The following is a 16,684-nucleotide window of genomic DNA, read 5'->3' as shown; positions in this document are numbered from 1 at the left end:
GGGAGGGAGGGTGGCGGCGATTGGCTCGCTGGGGCCGCGTACAACGTGTATTGCGTCGCGCGGCCCGCATTCCCCGTCCAATAGGATTCGCGCGCGCCGCGCCAGAAGGCGCGAGAGAGAGAGAGAGCCGGTGGGAGGGGAGGGACGAGGTGGACAAGAGCGAGCCGTGAACGGCGCGAGGACGACGACGACGAGGACGACGACGAGAACGACGGTGGCGGCGACGACGGCAGAAGCGGCGGCAACAACAGCAGTGGCGACGGTGAACGGTAACGGTGGTTGTGGCGGTGACGACGAGGACGACGACGGTGGTGGCGGCGACGGCGACGGCGATCGAGACGGTGCGCCGTGTTGTCGGTCGGTGGCGTACGCCGTACGTGTTAGTGCGTGTGTTCGTGCGCGAGCGCGGTTGGTCGGTGGCTCGCGTTGTTGTATCCAAGATGAAGTCCGACTCGAAACCTTTGTTGACAGCTCAGGCGGAGAAGGCGAATCATTACACGTAAGTAGCGGCCGGCCGGGGCCGCCCCGCCGCCGTGGCCGCGTGCCTCCTAAACTTTGCGTGCGAGACCGCGCGAGTATAGCGGCGAGATAACTCGGCGCGCGATGGAGCGCGATGCTGCCTGCGTGTGTCGCGCCCGCCGATACCTCTTAACGAGAAAGAAGCAGCATATAACGAGGGGGAGAGAGTGTGTGAGAAGGGCGGTGAGCGCGAGGGAGACGTCCCGAGACGCGAATTCAGTTCGGCCGTTTCGTTTGCCACGCCGGGAAGTGCGCGGATCCATCCCGAAAGTGCAGTGCGAAGAAAATTTGATCAAACATATTGTGAGGGTGGGAAGGGAGAGAGGGATTACACTTAAAAGTATAGTAGAGAAGGTAACGGTGTGGCTAGAGAGGGAACAGAGTGGGATAGCTAGAAAGAGAGAGAGAGAGAGAGAAAGAGAGGGAGAGAGTGAGCGTGCGAGTGAGAGAGAGAGAAAGAGAGAGGGAGAGAGCCGCGAGCAACGAACGCGGCCTATACGTGACTGTATCGCGACGCGCGCGTCCTACGATTCGCAAAAATACATGTATGAGCGGTGAGAGAAAGAGAGAGAGAGAGAGAGATAGAGACGCGCGGCGCGGCAGCGTGGTGGCAGAGGAGCGTGGCAACCTCTACGGGCGGAAAATAATGTCCAGCACGGTGGATTCGCATTCCAGATACTTGAAGGAGTTCCGCGTCGATCAGTGTCCCCTCTTCATACAGCGCAAATGCACGCAGCACCGACCGTTCACGTGCTTCAACTGGCACTTCATGAACCAGCGGAGACGCAGACCGGTGAGAAAGAGGGACCGCACCTTCAACTACAGTGCCGATAATTATTGCACCAAGTATGACGAGACGACTGGCATCTGCCCCGACGGGGACGAGTAAGTTCTTTGTCTTTTATTCCTTTTTTTTTTTTTAATAATCACTCTTTCCTCCTCTATTGCGCATCGCGTGGTAATTACGTAGTATGTGTGTACACGGTATGCGTTCTTCTCGCCTCGGTCTCTCTGTGCTGCTCCCGTGCGTGTGTAGGAACATCATGGCAGAGAGCGAATTACGGCATTCACGACGCGACGATTCTGCTTCGAAACGTCACTCGCGCGACCAGTCTTTCTCTCGTCGTCGTCGTCGTGGTGTCGCCGAACGGCAGGCTCCTTCGTGTCGATAAGTATACGCGCGATGCGTACGTGTGCGTGTATGTGCATTACATATCGTGTGTGTGTGTGTGTGGTGTATATATATATATGTATATAAATAACGTAACGCGACGTATATATACACGTAGCGTTGCGATCGCGACATACGTGTCCCTCGCGCGCGCACGTACGTGTTTACGTTCCGGCGCGCGTCTCTTTCATCCCCCACGACGAGAAACAATTGTTGCTCGGGTCTTCAGCGGGGATCAGGAGTAAGATAAGGAAGCAGATACCGCGCGTAAGGTAAATGTGCAGTGTATCAGTTAGTAACCGTGAAACCGATTGTTGGACAAAGTGATAAAACGTTTCAAATATTAATCCTGCAATATGTATGACTCGTAAGTTGTTTATAAAAATTTAGTAACGAATTTTTACTTAGAATCGTACGTATCGTTGAAAGCTTGATATTTGAAATGTCTCCTCACTTTGTCCACACAGCAATTGATTCATTATTCATTAATTGATACATTTACCTAACAATAAACGATAACAAAGGACAAGAGTCAATTTCAAGTAACATACAATATAGAAAGTCGAGGTATAAAGTATAATAATTATAATCTATAATTGTCTAATAAACTGTAGAATAATGGTACATTCACGTTACCATACCGCAGAATTGTATATTGCGTTCTTTCGGTTAGATAGTCGCAGCAGAGCCGCGTGTTAGGGTGCGTTCACACCTTGACGGAAAAGCGGAAAGCGCAAATCGTAAAAGGAGGAAAGACGAGCGGTGCAAAAAATTTAGTTCAACTTTTAGGACACACGAAAAACTTAAGGCAGTTAAAGAAATCAACATGTTAGATTGGCTACTGCTCACGTTATGGCTTTACGATCTTTACTGTGATTGGTCAATTGCTTACTGCTCAAGTTTTTTTTATGTGCCATGAGGGTGGGTTCAGATATAAGCAGAAAAGCAGCAGTTAATCAAAACTCTTGCGTTGATAGCAAGCAGTACAAAAAGCCGAAACCAGTGACTTCCAACACGAGTTCTGATTGACTGCCGCTTTCCTATTTTCTGCTTTTCTGTTTAGGTCTGAACGCACCCTTACGTGTCTGTGTAGTGCGCGCGCTTACGACTCGAGGTGCGTACCATTTGACATTCGCAACACTCGCATTATTGGCCCTTTGTTTAACATTTGATGAACGAGGGTGAAATAATTTAAAAAATGTTACAAATGTCAGATTTGTTCAAAAGTTATTCCCATATGTTGTGATTATCTCGATATTTTAGTTGTAATTTGGGTATTTCATTATATTTTCTTCCCAAAAAGTCGCCAAAGAACTCTCTTAAACTTTTTGCACCCCCAAAAAATCTCTCGATGGAAAGAAACAGATCTCCAAATTTAAGGAAAATTCCCTAGCAACGATAAATTTGCAATTACACCTTCGTCATAAAAAAGGATTGCGAATTGAGGATTAAAATTCAGTCAATTAGAACGAAACAGATCAAAATTCAAATTATCTTATCGGTCGAATTCTAATCTTTAATTCGCAATTCTCAACTTCCAATAATATAGTGTGACACACATATATAAAGCCTGTGTCACACTACATATTGGAGATTGATTAAGAATTGCAAATTGGAGATTACAATTCGGCCAGTGCAGTCAAATAATTTCAGTCTGTTTCTCTGTGACTGGCTGAATTCAAATCTTCAATTCGCAGTCCTCGATCTCCAATGTGTAGTTAGAGTGACATGAGCTTAAGGGGATCCTAAAGTCTATTTTATCGATTTATTATTAGTAGGCTTACACACACGATTTATGTGTCATTGACACATCGTACAAATTTACATACATACAAATTTTCTAACTAATGCTTTATATTAAGTATCTAAATCTAATTTTAAGAACTCAACATTGTTTATATAATCCCTAGTCCTAACCAGTGCTGCCAGTCGGACCGGGTTCCCCCTTCAATGGTTAGCCCGTGCGCATGATAATCATGGTAACTACAATAACGTATTTAGTGTTAGACAGTTTTAGAATTTGGCGCGATCCCCATAAACAGGCAGAAGGGACGAGACTTAATATGAAGGAATAGGAAAATAACATGCAAAATATAATTTATATCTGTGATAAAAACAAACTAGATTTCAATAAATAGTTAATTTTTACAATATAACATTATATAATATATATATATATATATATTATATATTATTCTAATCGACATATTAATTTTTATTTTACAAATTGTAATTTTTTTCATGAATACTGGTCAGGTTTTTGACAGCTTTCCTTACTCTTGCAAGAAATGTTGGTATCCTTTATTTTCAGCCATAAATAAAGTATTTTTAAAAATGATTATGTAATAATGTGTTTTTCTACAATATCTTATCCTTTTCCTTTTCCATTCCTTTTTCAAAATAGTTATTTTAACAATTATTTTTCTTATCCTATTTTTAAATTTAATCTTTAACATATATTATTTAAAAAACTTAGATTTATGTTTATTGGGATCCCCGCGCTTTTAACACGTTTCTGTATCATAGAAAATATTAGAAGGGAACCCGTTCCGACTGGCAGCACTAGTCCTAACCAAGATTGTTTTATACACGCAAAATATAAAATTGTATATAAAGTAAATACAGATAGGATGTCCCAGATTACTCGGTGTATATGCACTCCTTTCAAAATAAAAAAAGATGATTTTTATGAAAAGTTCCCAAAATTAAATTTATCAAGAGCAGTTAAAGTTTATTTTGTCATTATTTATTTTCGATATTATTTCAAGATCAATAGAGGTATTTTTACAACAACAAAAAAAAAAACTTAATAGCGAATTTATTTTGGAGCACACAAAAAATACATCATTCATGATATGCTCATTTAAACAAAAATATAATCTTGCTTGCTTTAAAAATTTTAGTCTTGATTTGATCGAATTTTTGTATTAATGCAAGTATTACTTTGCATTCAATTTAAAATTCACTCAATCAAAAATCTTGTATCAATACAATCAAATCAATATTAAAATCTTTAAAACAAGCAAGATTGCAATATTTTTATATGAACATATTCTAGTAAAGTTTTTTTGTGCACTACTTATAGCCATTGTATACTGATTTAATTTGAGAGTATAAAAGTGCAATAAGAATATTTCGAATTATAAAATCATATTTTACTTAACAACACCATAAAATGTTTTGAGGATTTCGCGGTTTAAACCCGTTTTCATGTTATCAAATTAGGAAACATAGCAGTATCTCGACAGTAAAATACATCTCTTTATCAATTTATGCCAGAGATACATGAGGTGTTATTTGAAATAAATGTATTTAAAATGAAAATGCAAAATACCTATTTAGTAATTTGTATTTAAATTACATTTTTTCAAAAAAAATTTTACATTTCTATTTAAATGGCTTTTCTATCTATTTTTTTATTCGAGATACATTTATAGGTTGGTACTAATAATTTTAGCAGACTAGCGCGATTAATTTATCACGTGACGCGCGATATTCAATAAACATACAACTTTTCTGAACAATCTATGCACTTACTGGATATCGCTTATCGCATGAAGCTATTATGTTTATTGCACACTAGATGCGATTAGCGATGAACGATAAGCGACGAATGATATCCAATAAGAAGTCTACTTTTTCTCACGTGACGATGCAAAACAGAGCTCTTATTGGATATCGTTTGTAGCTCATCATTCATAGCATCCAGTGTACAGTAAGCATTATGCGTCGTCTAATATACGGAGTAAGAAGTAAAAATAAGAAATTGATCAAAGTTGATTATTTTTCTCACATTCGACTGTGATTGATTGGCCAATTTCTTACTCTTTTTATTCCGTATTTTGAAGTCGACACATTAGGGTCATAAGAATGAACCCTATGTCCGTGTCAATCACGTCTACGATGTATGATGTCAGCTTATACCTTCTTTAAAAATGACTGTTTCATCTGTAGCGTCATTGTTTGGCCTTCGGCTACCATGATCGTACAAAGTGGAGACAGCATTTTTGAATCTTATCTTATCCAACAGTCAAAAAATGTTTCTCAAATATAATATAATACATGCCTCTTTCAAGCTCAACTCCAGTAGAATGTCTTTTGTCGTATACGGTGAATTTATTATGAGACTTCATAGAAGGAAATTGATTGATTCTCTTTTTGAAAAATTTGTTCTGAAGGCACCGTTTTATTACTAAGTCGCATAGTTCTGATCAGCTTAACAGAACTATTTTGTGAATACCTAGAGTTCTTGATACATAAAAAACATTTTTGAAGAATAATAAAGTTTTAAAAAAATAGTAGAAATATTTGAAAATTTTTTAGAGAGTACCGAGTAGTTCTGAGTAGCGTTTCTTATAGTACTCGACGACTTCTATCGAAAACTGTAAGGTGGAAAAGCGATTGGACCAACGGTTTGCAAGATACAGCGACATTTGTCAGAAGATCAACAATTTTTAAAGTGAGTATATCTCGGAAACCGTTGGTCCAATCGCTTTGAGCCCTGATACTTTTCGACAGAACTCGCCGAGAACTGTCCAGAACTCCGATCAGAACTACTCGGTACTCCCAAAAAATTTTGACTTCAAATTTTTTTCCAAGTCCCACGTCGGAAAATTTTTTGAGAGTACCGAGTAGTTCGGAGTAGCGTTTCTTATAGTTCTCGACGAGTTCTATCGAAAACTGTAAGGTGAAAAAGCGATTGGACCAACGGTTTGTAAGATACAGCGACATTTGTTAAATTTGTAAGATTATACAATTTTTAAATAAGTATATCTCAGGAACCGTTGGTCCAATCGCTTTGAGCTCTGATACTTTTCGACAGAACTCGTCGAGAATTGTCCAGAACTCCGAACAGAACTACTCGGTACTCTCAAAAAATTTTTGATCAAAAATTTTTTCTAAGTCTCACGTCGGAAAGTTTTTTGGGAGTACCAACCGAGATATACTCACTCTAAGAATTGTTGATCTTCCGACAAATGTCGCTGTATCTTGCAAACCGTTGGTCCAATCGCTTCTTCACCTTACAGTTTTCGATAGAACTCGTCGAGTACTATAAGAAACGCTATTCAGAACTACTCGGTACTCTCCAAAAAATTTTCAAAGATTTCCACTATTTTTTTTAAACTTTATTATATTTCAAAAATGTTTTTTATGTATCAAGAACTCTAGGTATTCACAAAATAGTTCTGTTAAGCTGATCAGAACTATGCGACCTTGAATTTCGTTAAAAAGTTAGCACCCCATTTTTTTTAAATTATTGAAAAATGATTATTAAGCGCATATGTCATTAAAAATCATAGAGAACTCTTCGTATCGTCAAAAAGAAGCAGGAATTATCATCAGAACTATTGTATCTAAAAATTAATTCTTCAAAAATTTAATTTTTTTTTTATTATTCGAAAATTTTTTTACATATTAGGAACTCTAGGCAATCGCAAATTGAAGTTATTAAGCCGTTCAGAACTATTCCACCTCGAAATTCGATAAAAAGTTAGCACCCCATTTTTAAAAAATGTAAAAAAAAATGTTTATTGAGCGGAACTCTTGTTATTAACTATAGGGAACTCTTTGTCTCGTCAAAAGGAAGTGGGAACTCCAATCAGAACTCCTGAGTACTATAGTTGGAGTGCTAACTTAACATACCCTGTTCCAGAGAGTTTTATGCTAAAAGAACACATGGAGCTGTGAGGGTTGATTTCCGGAATTGTTGGCTTAATTTACGGAGAATTTCAGCAGACTGAATCATCTTCGTCAGAAATTTAATTATGATCCGTTGTGCGACGGATGGATGAACCTTTTTCTTATTCTTGTTGTAGACTGCTATACCGACCCGAGGACACTCAAGTTAGAGATCGTCTTCTAACATCTCCACCAAAACATTGTTAACATTGTATTGTCTTATTTCATCTTCTCTAGGCTCTTTTCTAGAGCGGAATTCTCGTTTGTATTTGATCCACCCTCGTAAGTTTGGATCTATTTTGCTTATCTTCAATTTGTGCACTAAGAAAAGTGTTCATTTGACTAATATATTATATGTTTTACATTTGAATGTGTGCATTCTTTGAAAGAAATAAAGTCATAGATAAATTAGGTTAGTAAAACAATATTTTTTCTCAGTGTGCGACGACTTTAATATGTACCAATGCACACTAAATGTAATCGAGTTCGATATAAGAGTCTTATCTTTTATCGTGTAATCCGAATCTACAATAAAAAAAATACCGTACATGTAGGTGACCGAAATTTGAAATATCACTGTTCGATAAGAATATACCCGATCTACTTATCAATATTTTTAGAATTTTTCAGAAAAATTACTTTCTTTTATTTAAAAAAAAAATGCATGGATGACTTATATTTATCTCATTTTTAATGCAAAAATTATAAAGTATGAGATTTCAACGTTAACAAACCTATTGTCTTCGCGGTTGTCGCTATAATCTACGAGGCGGACGGCTCATTTACAAATCGGAAATTGGAGAGAAGATAGATAAATAGACAGATCGATAATTTTATCACGTGTTTTAGAATAGCATAAAGTCTCTAGGTAAGAGTCGACCATTCACCGAATTTGCACCTATTAGCTTAATCAAACTTTGTAGTATAATATATCGGATCCAATTAGAATTACTGCAAAAGTCAAGCTAATTTAAACAAGAGAGATAAAATAAAGCACGAGAAAACCAATTTTAAACATAGATATTTTATTCTCTTTTATCATATTGTACTTTTTAAAAGAAATTTTAGTAATATATTAAAATAAAATTCAGTTTAGAGAGTAATATAAAGACTTGACAAACGTCGTTTCATTGCAAAACTAGCTCTTCAATGTTAGACTTTTATTTAGAGATAATCTTCCTTCAAAATAAACGTTACAATTATAATTATAACAAGTATAAAAGTCTGTGAGTGGTAATAGAGAACTCGGGTATATAAGAGAGGTGCACAGGATACAAAATAAAAAAAAAGAGAAAAAAGGGGTGAGAAGAAATAGAGGCACGTGTACCTCCTCCTTGTTTTGTTGGCCTTTAACACGTAACGTAGATAATGCGCGATTCTGCCCCGATAAAAGATGCGACGTGACATTTTGGATCGAAGCAATGTTTCCGACGTAAATTCCCTTATCGGTAATGATGGTACTCGATAATTCCATAACGATAACGTCGATAACCCTTCTCGACGAGAACGCGATCTGGTGTTCTCGGTTGATGCCACGAATTCTCAGGAAGTAATTTTTTTTCTTTGTGATCATAGATTTCCTTTGGGATTTCTTCGATTTCAAAATGGAGAACATATATCCCCGGTTCGCAGTATCGATTATAATATACATTCCGGCGTGCCTTTTGCCCGAAAACAATGACATTGTAACATCGCATAATTAACTCCGCACTTTACGCATAAATTAACATGTTTAACGACGCCTTGTATCACGTTTTGTAACTTTGTTTTCATGACAGTAACTGCTTAAGCCGACGGCACACGATGCTTATTTTCTGCTGGATTCCTAGCTGAATTAAAGTCTTGTCATCGTATTGGCTGCGGTATCGACATTGCCAGCATCGCAGCCAATACGGTAGCAAGAATCTAATCTAGTTAGCAATCCAGCAGAAAAACAAGCATCGTGTGCCGCCTGCATCGAAATACGCACTCAATCTGCATAAACAGGTGAACATTCGCTATCAACAACGTTCTACCAATTACAAGTCACGAACGAGTGGTTTTTTAAATTACAAAGAACGGAATTTTTACAGCTCAATTTTCATTTGCTGAAGTCGAATAAACTTTACATATATATATATATACTTATACAACAATTAATCTCGTTAGTCTCTTTTGCTTTTTCTTTGTATGAGCGACATAGTAACAATTTTACAAGAAAAGATTGTATCACATTTCTCTATTTTTGATTTTATGCAAGAAATATCGTCGCGTGGAATTTAAATGATGATTTATTGATATCCTTCAAATTGGTCGTAAATTATTTTTAGGACTATAAATTTTTATTACTCGGTATTCAATGTATAAAGTGATTTTTTTCATTGATAAGCGATTGTCCGGGCTTATCGTGTGAATTTCTTCCCCAAAACTCCCAACGTTATAACGGATGAACAAAGGAAGCTCACTCTTATCGATTTTCTCTCTCGTACTTGGCACGATGATACAACAAAGACTCACATATGCACCTAAATCTTATTCGGATATTAGGTGGGCTATATAATCGCGAGTTATCAAAGTTTGTGATACCCATCTGTTAAACATATATCTCGATCTTTAAATGTGAAACAAAATACCATAAAATATCAGTCCCGTAACTTACTCCTCGTAATTTACTTAGAGCATTAAAAAAAAGATGCTCCTAACATATTAAAAAAAATTTTTATTATCGCTAATATATAGAAAATTAAGGACAAATCTGAAAATTTTAAGGCTTTGTTCCTACATGTTTCAAACCAATTTGTGACTGTCAAGATTAATTGTGTATTATTAAATTTTATTGCACAGTATTATTTTATTAATAATAATTAAAGTGAGATATGTGCAGTTTTGTAATAGTTTGAAACTGGTTTGACTGTATCAACAAATCCTTGATTTAAAATAATAAAAAGTGAAAATAACTCTAGTTTGAATAAATTTAATTTGAAAAATTAAAAAATATAATTAACAAAAACAAATTGCATTTATATGCATAAAACTGTAAAATATTTTCCGTAAAAATTTGCTTATTAGAACTCTAGTTAAAAAAAAAGTCTCGTAATGTAAAAATAAAGATTAATAAAGGACAATATTTGAAAATAAAGGACAAAATTGAGTTGCAAAGAAACAAGTTAATGTATAAGACAGCGACCTGTCCTCAAAATATAGATGGTCACTGTGCACATAGTGGAAGTTTAAGGCACACATTAAATTTGATATCAGCGAGGAATGCGAGTGTGATTGTTAATGATTGGTAGAAAAAAAAGCGCGCACAAAAAGTATTGTGAAAATGTTTTGTCGAAATTTAATCGAGAAAAATGTTATCTTGTTGAACAGGTGTCCTTTTCTGCATCGTACCGCGGGCGACACAGAAAGGCGTTATCATCTACGCTATTACAAGACATGCATGTGCGTCCACGATACCGACACGCGTGGATTTTGCGTGAAGAATGGCCCGCACTGCGCCTTTGCGCACGGCAATCACGATCTGCGCCCGCCCGTGTACGACATCAAGGAGATCCAGGCGCTGGAGAATCCAGACTCGGACCCGAACTCCTCGTCGAACGGGCCTAACATACTCGACAAGGAGCGTAACTTAATGAACGAGGATCCAAAGTGGCAGGACACAAACTATGTGCTTAGCAACTATAAGACCGAGCCGTGCAAGAGACCACCGCGGCTGTGCCGACAGGGCTACGCCTGTCCGCAATATCACAACAGCAAGGACAAACGGCGCAGTCCACGGAAATATAAATATCGGTAAATATCAATATTAAAATTGACCAATTGACATGGACGGCACCGTTTCGAAATAATACCTAAATCACGATGTTTGCTACCTGGAAAAAACTTGGAAACTTGAATTTTTTAGGAAATTTTTTTGTCCTTGAAAATTAGGGATTTTCGTGGAACTTTATTGTTACTTGAGTTTTTAGAATTTTTCTTTTAAATAAAAATTCTATCTTTCTAAAAACATTGGCCATATTTGAGCTGGATGGAACTGCTTACTTGTAACCGAGCGATTAAATCACATCGATTGGATCTTTAAGTAAGAACCAATCATGTTCAATTGTTCATCGAAGATAGCTGCTTTGTCAACTTGAACATGCTTATTATTTTCTTTAATCATTTTTTCATGATGCTACTTGTCGATAATTGATTAGCAACAAGTATGGTATACACACACCTGGCATAAAATCACTCATTCTTGAGTATGTCGTGAGTTTTTATTTAAATAATAGTGAGGCAGTAGAAGAGATAAATACTCTCCAGAAGAACTCATTATATCATAAGGCGATTTTTGGCGATGGTAAGGTATATGTTTGGTGTACACTTTGGTTGCTATACCTGAATTACACCAAAAATCTCCTATAATGAGCCTTCTCTATCCTATTATAATATTTTATGGCTCTAATTATAGAAAATAATACAATATATACATATAATGAACTCAATTGGATGCACTGCTGAGTGTAAAAGTGGATTACAAATATTTTGAATTATACATATAATAGAATACATATTTTACTTAACAATATAATAATATATATTGAGATTTCACGGTTTAAGCTTTGACTACATTTTTACAAGTGTTTTAAAGTGATCTTATTATTTTGTTATAAATTCTCTTTGTTTACAAATAACATGTATAAGAAATTTTAACATATTATTTCTTTCTTATAAAACATCGCTATCAAATATGGCCGCAAACATTATCGCGGAGCTGAACCCATTTTTATATTAAATACATTTTTAATTTGTGTACAACCACTACACATTTCTTGTATCCAATCGAATTCATTAATAGTTTCACGTGAGATTCTCTCTACTAATTTATAATACATAGTTTATTTCCATTACTTGTATCCTAATTTATTTCAAAGCTGCATTAAAATTTGTTTAATCTTACCTGGAATTTTGTATAAGAAAAGTATTGTGAACTCCAAGGATTCTCAAGGGATTTACTTTTTTCTTTTTTACAAGACCTCAGTGAATAAATGTTAACGATGATTGCAGTTCAACGCCATGCCCGAATGTGAAACACGGCGAGGAATGGGGTGAGCCGGGCAACTGTGAACAAGGGGATGCATGCACGTACTGTCATACTCGCACGGAACAGCAGTTCCATCCTGAGATCTACAAATCTACCAAGTGCAACGACGTGCAGCAGGCTGGCTACTGCCCGCGAGGCGTCTTCTGCGCCTTCGCGCATGTTGACCGTGAGTGTACACTCATCAATCGTACGTAAAAGTCTTATATATTCTATGAGTTCAATAATATTGTGCACATACGGCGATAGATATATAGAGTTTACATACGCGTCTACCTGGCTATTCTACGACCGTCTGCGACACGGTCATAAAATGAATCATCTCCTCAGCGCGGCGAGCGCGAGCTCGTGAGCACGATCCCGTGACGCACGGTCGTACGGCATTCATGCTTGCGAGTCCTTTTTGCGAATTACATTTGGAATACCTACACGTAGAAAACCGACTTGATAAATGCTAAATCTTAGCCGTCAAAATTGTTTCTCAAAATTGATATATTGGGACGTTGGTATGGTGTGTTGATGGAAGCAGTGTTGCCAACAGAAGAAATGAGCCTGGCGAGGGATATGGCAGTACCTATAGATTGCGGAGCGAATTTGGCCGACATACTCAGCAATGCTCTTCCTCCTGACAAGCGCTCGCACGACAAAGACAAACCACTCAGCGACAGTAGCGTGAGTATCAGTTCTTTATATATCGTAGTCTGCTTCCAAATATTCACATAGAATTGGATTTTTAAAAAAAGTTGGAGTAAAATAGCAGTGAATTTGTTTGTCAAACTGATGGAATTTAATTTATATTATTTATTTTTTATTACACAAATTTTAAAATGACACTTATGTTAAAAATATCACTTGACTGATTTGCAGAATGGAAGCGGCGAGGTCTCGGAATCCGCCAGCACTAGTAGTTTGGGTAGTAACAGCTCACACAGCAAGGCGCCAGGCGCTCAACTACATAATTCCAATAATACCAATTCCGGTATAAATGCAGCCGCGCAGCAAAAACTTACGAGCATACTTTACAACCCTAGTTCCCTTATACAAGTTGTAAGTTTTGTTTTTTTTTTGGACATAATACTGTACCCGCAGAGCGATATGACTTAACGATACTTTTAATAATAAATTTAGAGTAAGAGACGAAGGACCGTTAAGGTTTCGTGCTCGCGTAAATTTAATTTCGCGATACAATATATTATAATAAAGTGTACATACAGGACAGGATGTCCCAAACTTTTTGGATATCATTTATGGGCGAATAAAATTGACGCATAAGACAACTTTAAGATATTTTTCACAATTCTTTATGAATTATCTGAAATATGTTTTTTAAAGAACTTATAAAGTTACCTTAAAATTGTTTTATGTGTAGATTTTAGGCTGCAGTAATACTCATAAGTCTTAATTTTTAGAAATTAAATCTCGTTAACCATTACAAAAATTGCAAAATGGTAAAGGATTTTTCGATTTAGTTTAGATTGATCTACCTATCCATAAACAGTGTGTTAAAAAGTTTAAGACATCCTGTATATAAATAATCATATTTATATTACTTGTTTTTATTTTGAATTCTAAAGTCATTTTCTGTATTATTGGCATACAAGATATCCCAAAATTTACGGCTCAGAATACTGTAGCAAACAGTTCTCAAACACAATTCAGTAAAAAATTTATTTATAAATCTTTATTTTAAACAATAGTTTTTGAGATAGAGTTTAGATATGATTATATAAATTACCTTTACGCACCACACAAGCGCAAGCGCACACACTTGTAAGTATTAATCAGTGCTCACACACTAAGGCCTCATTTGTAATAATCGCAATCTGTACAGCGGATTACAAACTTGTTGCCAATCTGATACATCAATATTAAACTATTGTAGATGAGACCTAATACTACACGCATAGAGAAGTGGCCATCTAAACGTAATCTATATAATTAATCATATTTAAATTCTTTCTATTATTATATCTTAAAAACTGTTACTTAAAATAAAAATGTATAGATCATTTTTGAAAACTGCTATAAAATTTTGGGTCGCGAATTTCGAAAGATCGTATAATTAAAAATTATATATGTACAGTTTAGAATAATTCATAATGTGGTATGATTAATATTCATGCTCTTGATGTTGATTTCAAAATAGAATGAAATTCGGAAGCAAATGGTCGCCATCGACAGCGATCCATTATTAACTAAAGCTGAAAAGGCCCAACAGAAACAAAGTCTCTATATTGCATACAATTTGAATGGGACATTAGGCAGTCATTCATTAGCAACCACTGTTTCACCACTTTCAAATTCGTTCTATTCAAACGATACTGTAGAATCTGTAGTAGGTAAGTGTATATGATATTATTTATGTTCATGTTTACATGTTGTACAATAACTAACACAATTTGATTCCTTTTTTTTTTTTTTTTTCCCTTTCAGGAAATGCGTTAGACGAGTTACATTTAGACGATCCGTTAAATTTAGTCGACTCAATTCATAGGGATACAAACTCACCGATTGGCAATTCAATATCGGCAGGCCTAGCTAGCTCCGGTCTACTCGGTAGCTCAGCCCCAGTCAATATACCGGGCATGGCTGAACGTTCAGTTCTTACCAATTTTTCGCCATCGACATCAAGCCCATTACAACAATTACAGACTAGTTTTCTCACTGGATCGAGATTTTCTCATCAAGATTCTATGGAATCCGTAAGCTGCTTTTATTTCTATCCGCTGATATTGTGAGAAATATCGAATTATTTTACTAAAAGTTGATGTTTTCTTTGGATTACTTTCAGACATTACCATTTATGAATCAGATATCAGATCCATTTAGCAATCACATTTCGCAACTTAGCAGCTCGGCTTCTAAACTTAGTGGATTCAATAGTAGTTTATTCGATTTTGCGAGCCAAGGAATGTCACCGTCGCGTACGCAACCCACTCTACCGGCATCTCCATTGGTCAATGCATTTTCCATTAGTCCAAGTAACACAGGATCGTTATCCGAGGTTAGAATTGCACGATTTTAAAGAATTTCTCTCGGATATACTATCGAAAATTATGAGTCTTGTGGTGCATCGATCGTATATATACACGTTTTTGTAGGTACAAAGGCTTAGAGACGAACTGTCCTCGAGTCGTGCTCAATTGGCAACATGGGACGAGCGTATTAATCAAGCACGCGCGGCTTGCGCGGCATGGCAAATGGAAAGCGAGGACGCGAAGAGGAAGGCGACCATCGCCGAACAACAAAGAGACGAGGTGAATATCTCGCCTAACTTAACGTAGGCCTCTCTTTCGATATTAAAATTTCAATTTGCCGTGCTCCAGAAAAGAGATTTTTTGCAGGCACTGAAAGCACTCAGAGTCGAGAACAAGGCATCCAATGGCGGCCCGTATCTCCATTCACTGAGGAAAATAAGCGAACTCAGATCACTATCGATAGCCACTTTGAAATCAATTCAATCACAATTGCGCTCAGATCTCGAAGAGGTGGAAAAGGTAAAAAAAAGCTTTATCACAATCAGCCAAAACAAATGTCAATACCTTTCAAGCGAATTGATATGATTACAAAAATAATAGAATACATACAGCTTATTCTTGTTATTGTATTATCAGGTACTGTACAGAGAAACGGCAACAAAGTGCATGGTTTGCGAGGAACAAAATCGTACAGTTACTTTATCCTGCAATCATTATGTGGTCTGCTCGACATGCGCCCCAAATCAGCGCGAATGCCCGTACTGTCAAACTCCAGTTGTCTCGACAAGTTAAACCCAAACCTTTCCTTAGAATCCTGTTGTTGTTACAATTTCTGCTTCTCGTCCTTAAAAAAAAAAAACTGAGGCGATAGCAGTCGCAGACTCTGAAATAATATCATGTGAGTAGTATTACGATTTTGCAAGGACTTATGTATTTTTACTCTGGTACAGTGACAAAACTAAAAACAAGTTTTTTATCGCGGTAAGCATGTACCCGCAAGAATACGATTAATTTATCGCCAAAGTGAGTACGAATATGATTAGAATCTTTATTGGTGTAATCTTAAATTACATTGACATTTTTCTCTCTCGATATATATATATATATACACAACATATATATATTATAATAATATAATATATATATATATATTCAGTGAATATCACATTTTTTAAATGTAACGCTCTCTAAAAAGCAGCGTTATCGAATCTAAACAAATAAAAATAAAGATTTTATTTTATACATAATTCAAGAGATAAATATCTAGCAGGG

At 36.6% G+C, this 16,684-nt stretch overlaps 1 protein-coding gene across 1 annotated transcript; it reads left to right on the top strand.

Annotated features, from left to right (window-relative positions):
* Window positions 1-1,194: 1,194 nt before the first annotated feature.
* unk (RING finger protein unk) lies at window positions 1,195-16,418 on the top strand. Its single transcript, XM_018542640.1, has 11 exons — window positions 1,195-1,404; window positions 10,721-11,143; window positions 12,401-12,624; window positions 12,964-13,106; window positions 13,302-13,481; window positions 14,581-14,773; window positions 14,868-15,136; window positions 15,226-15,438; window positions 15,536-15,691; window positions 15,779-15,931; window positions 16,049-16,418. The coding sequence occupies exons 1-11, from the start codon at window positions 1,289-1,291 to the stop codon at window positions 16,202-16,204; spliced, it is 2,226 nt and encodes a 741-aa protein (XP_018398142.1). The 5' UTR covers window positions 1,195-1,288; the 3' UTR covers window positions 16,205-16,418.
* Window positions 16,419-16,684: the final 266 nt, after the last annotated feature.

This window comes from Cyphomyrmex costatus, unplaced genomic scaffold, assembly GCF_001594065.2.
Source record: "Cyphomyrmex costatus isolate MS0001 unplaced genomic scaffold, Ccosl1.0 scaffold340, whole genome shotgun sequence".
NCBI lineage: Eukaryota > Metazoa > Arthropoda > Insecta > Hymenoptera > Formicidae > Cyphomyrmex > Cyphomyrmex costatus.
This window is presented reverse-complemented; position numbering and strand designations above follow the sequence as displayed.

What these genes read in the sequence shown, in the direction of transcription:
- unk (XM_018542640.1), top strand. Translation starts at nt 1,289, where the DNA reads ATGAACCAGCGGAGACGCAGACCGGTGAGAAAGAGGGACCGCACCTTC. An exon ending in TGAGTGTACACTCATCAATC is followed by an intron (nt 12,625 to 12,963) that starts GTACGTAAAAGT and finishes TGATGGAAGCAG; the next exon opens with TGTTGCCAACAGAAGAAATG. An exon ending in CCGAACAACAAAGAGACGAG is followed by an intron (nt 15,692 to 15,778) that starts GTGAATATCTCG and finishes GATTTTTTGCAG; the next exon opens with GCACTGAAAGCACTCAGAGT.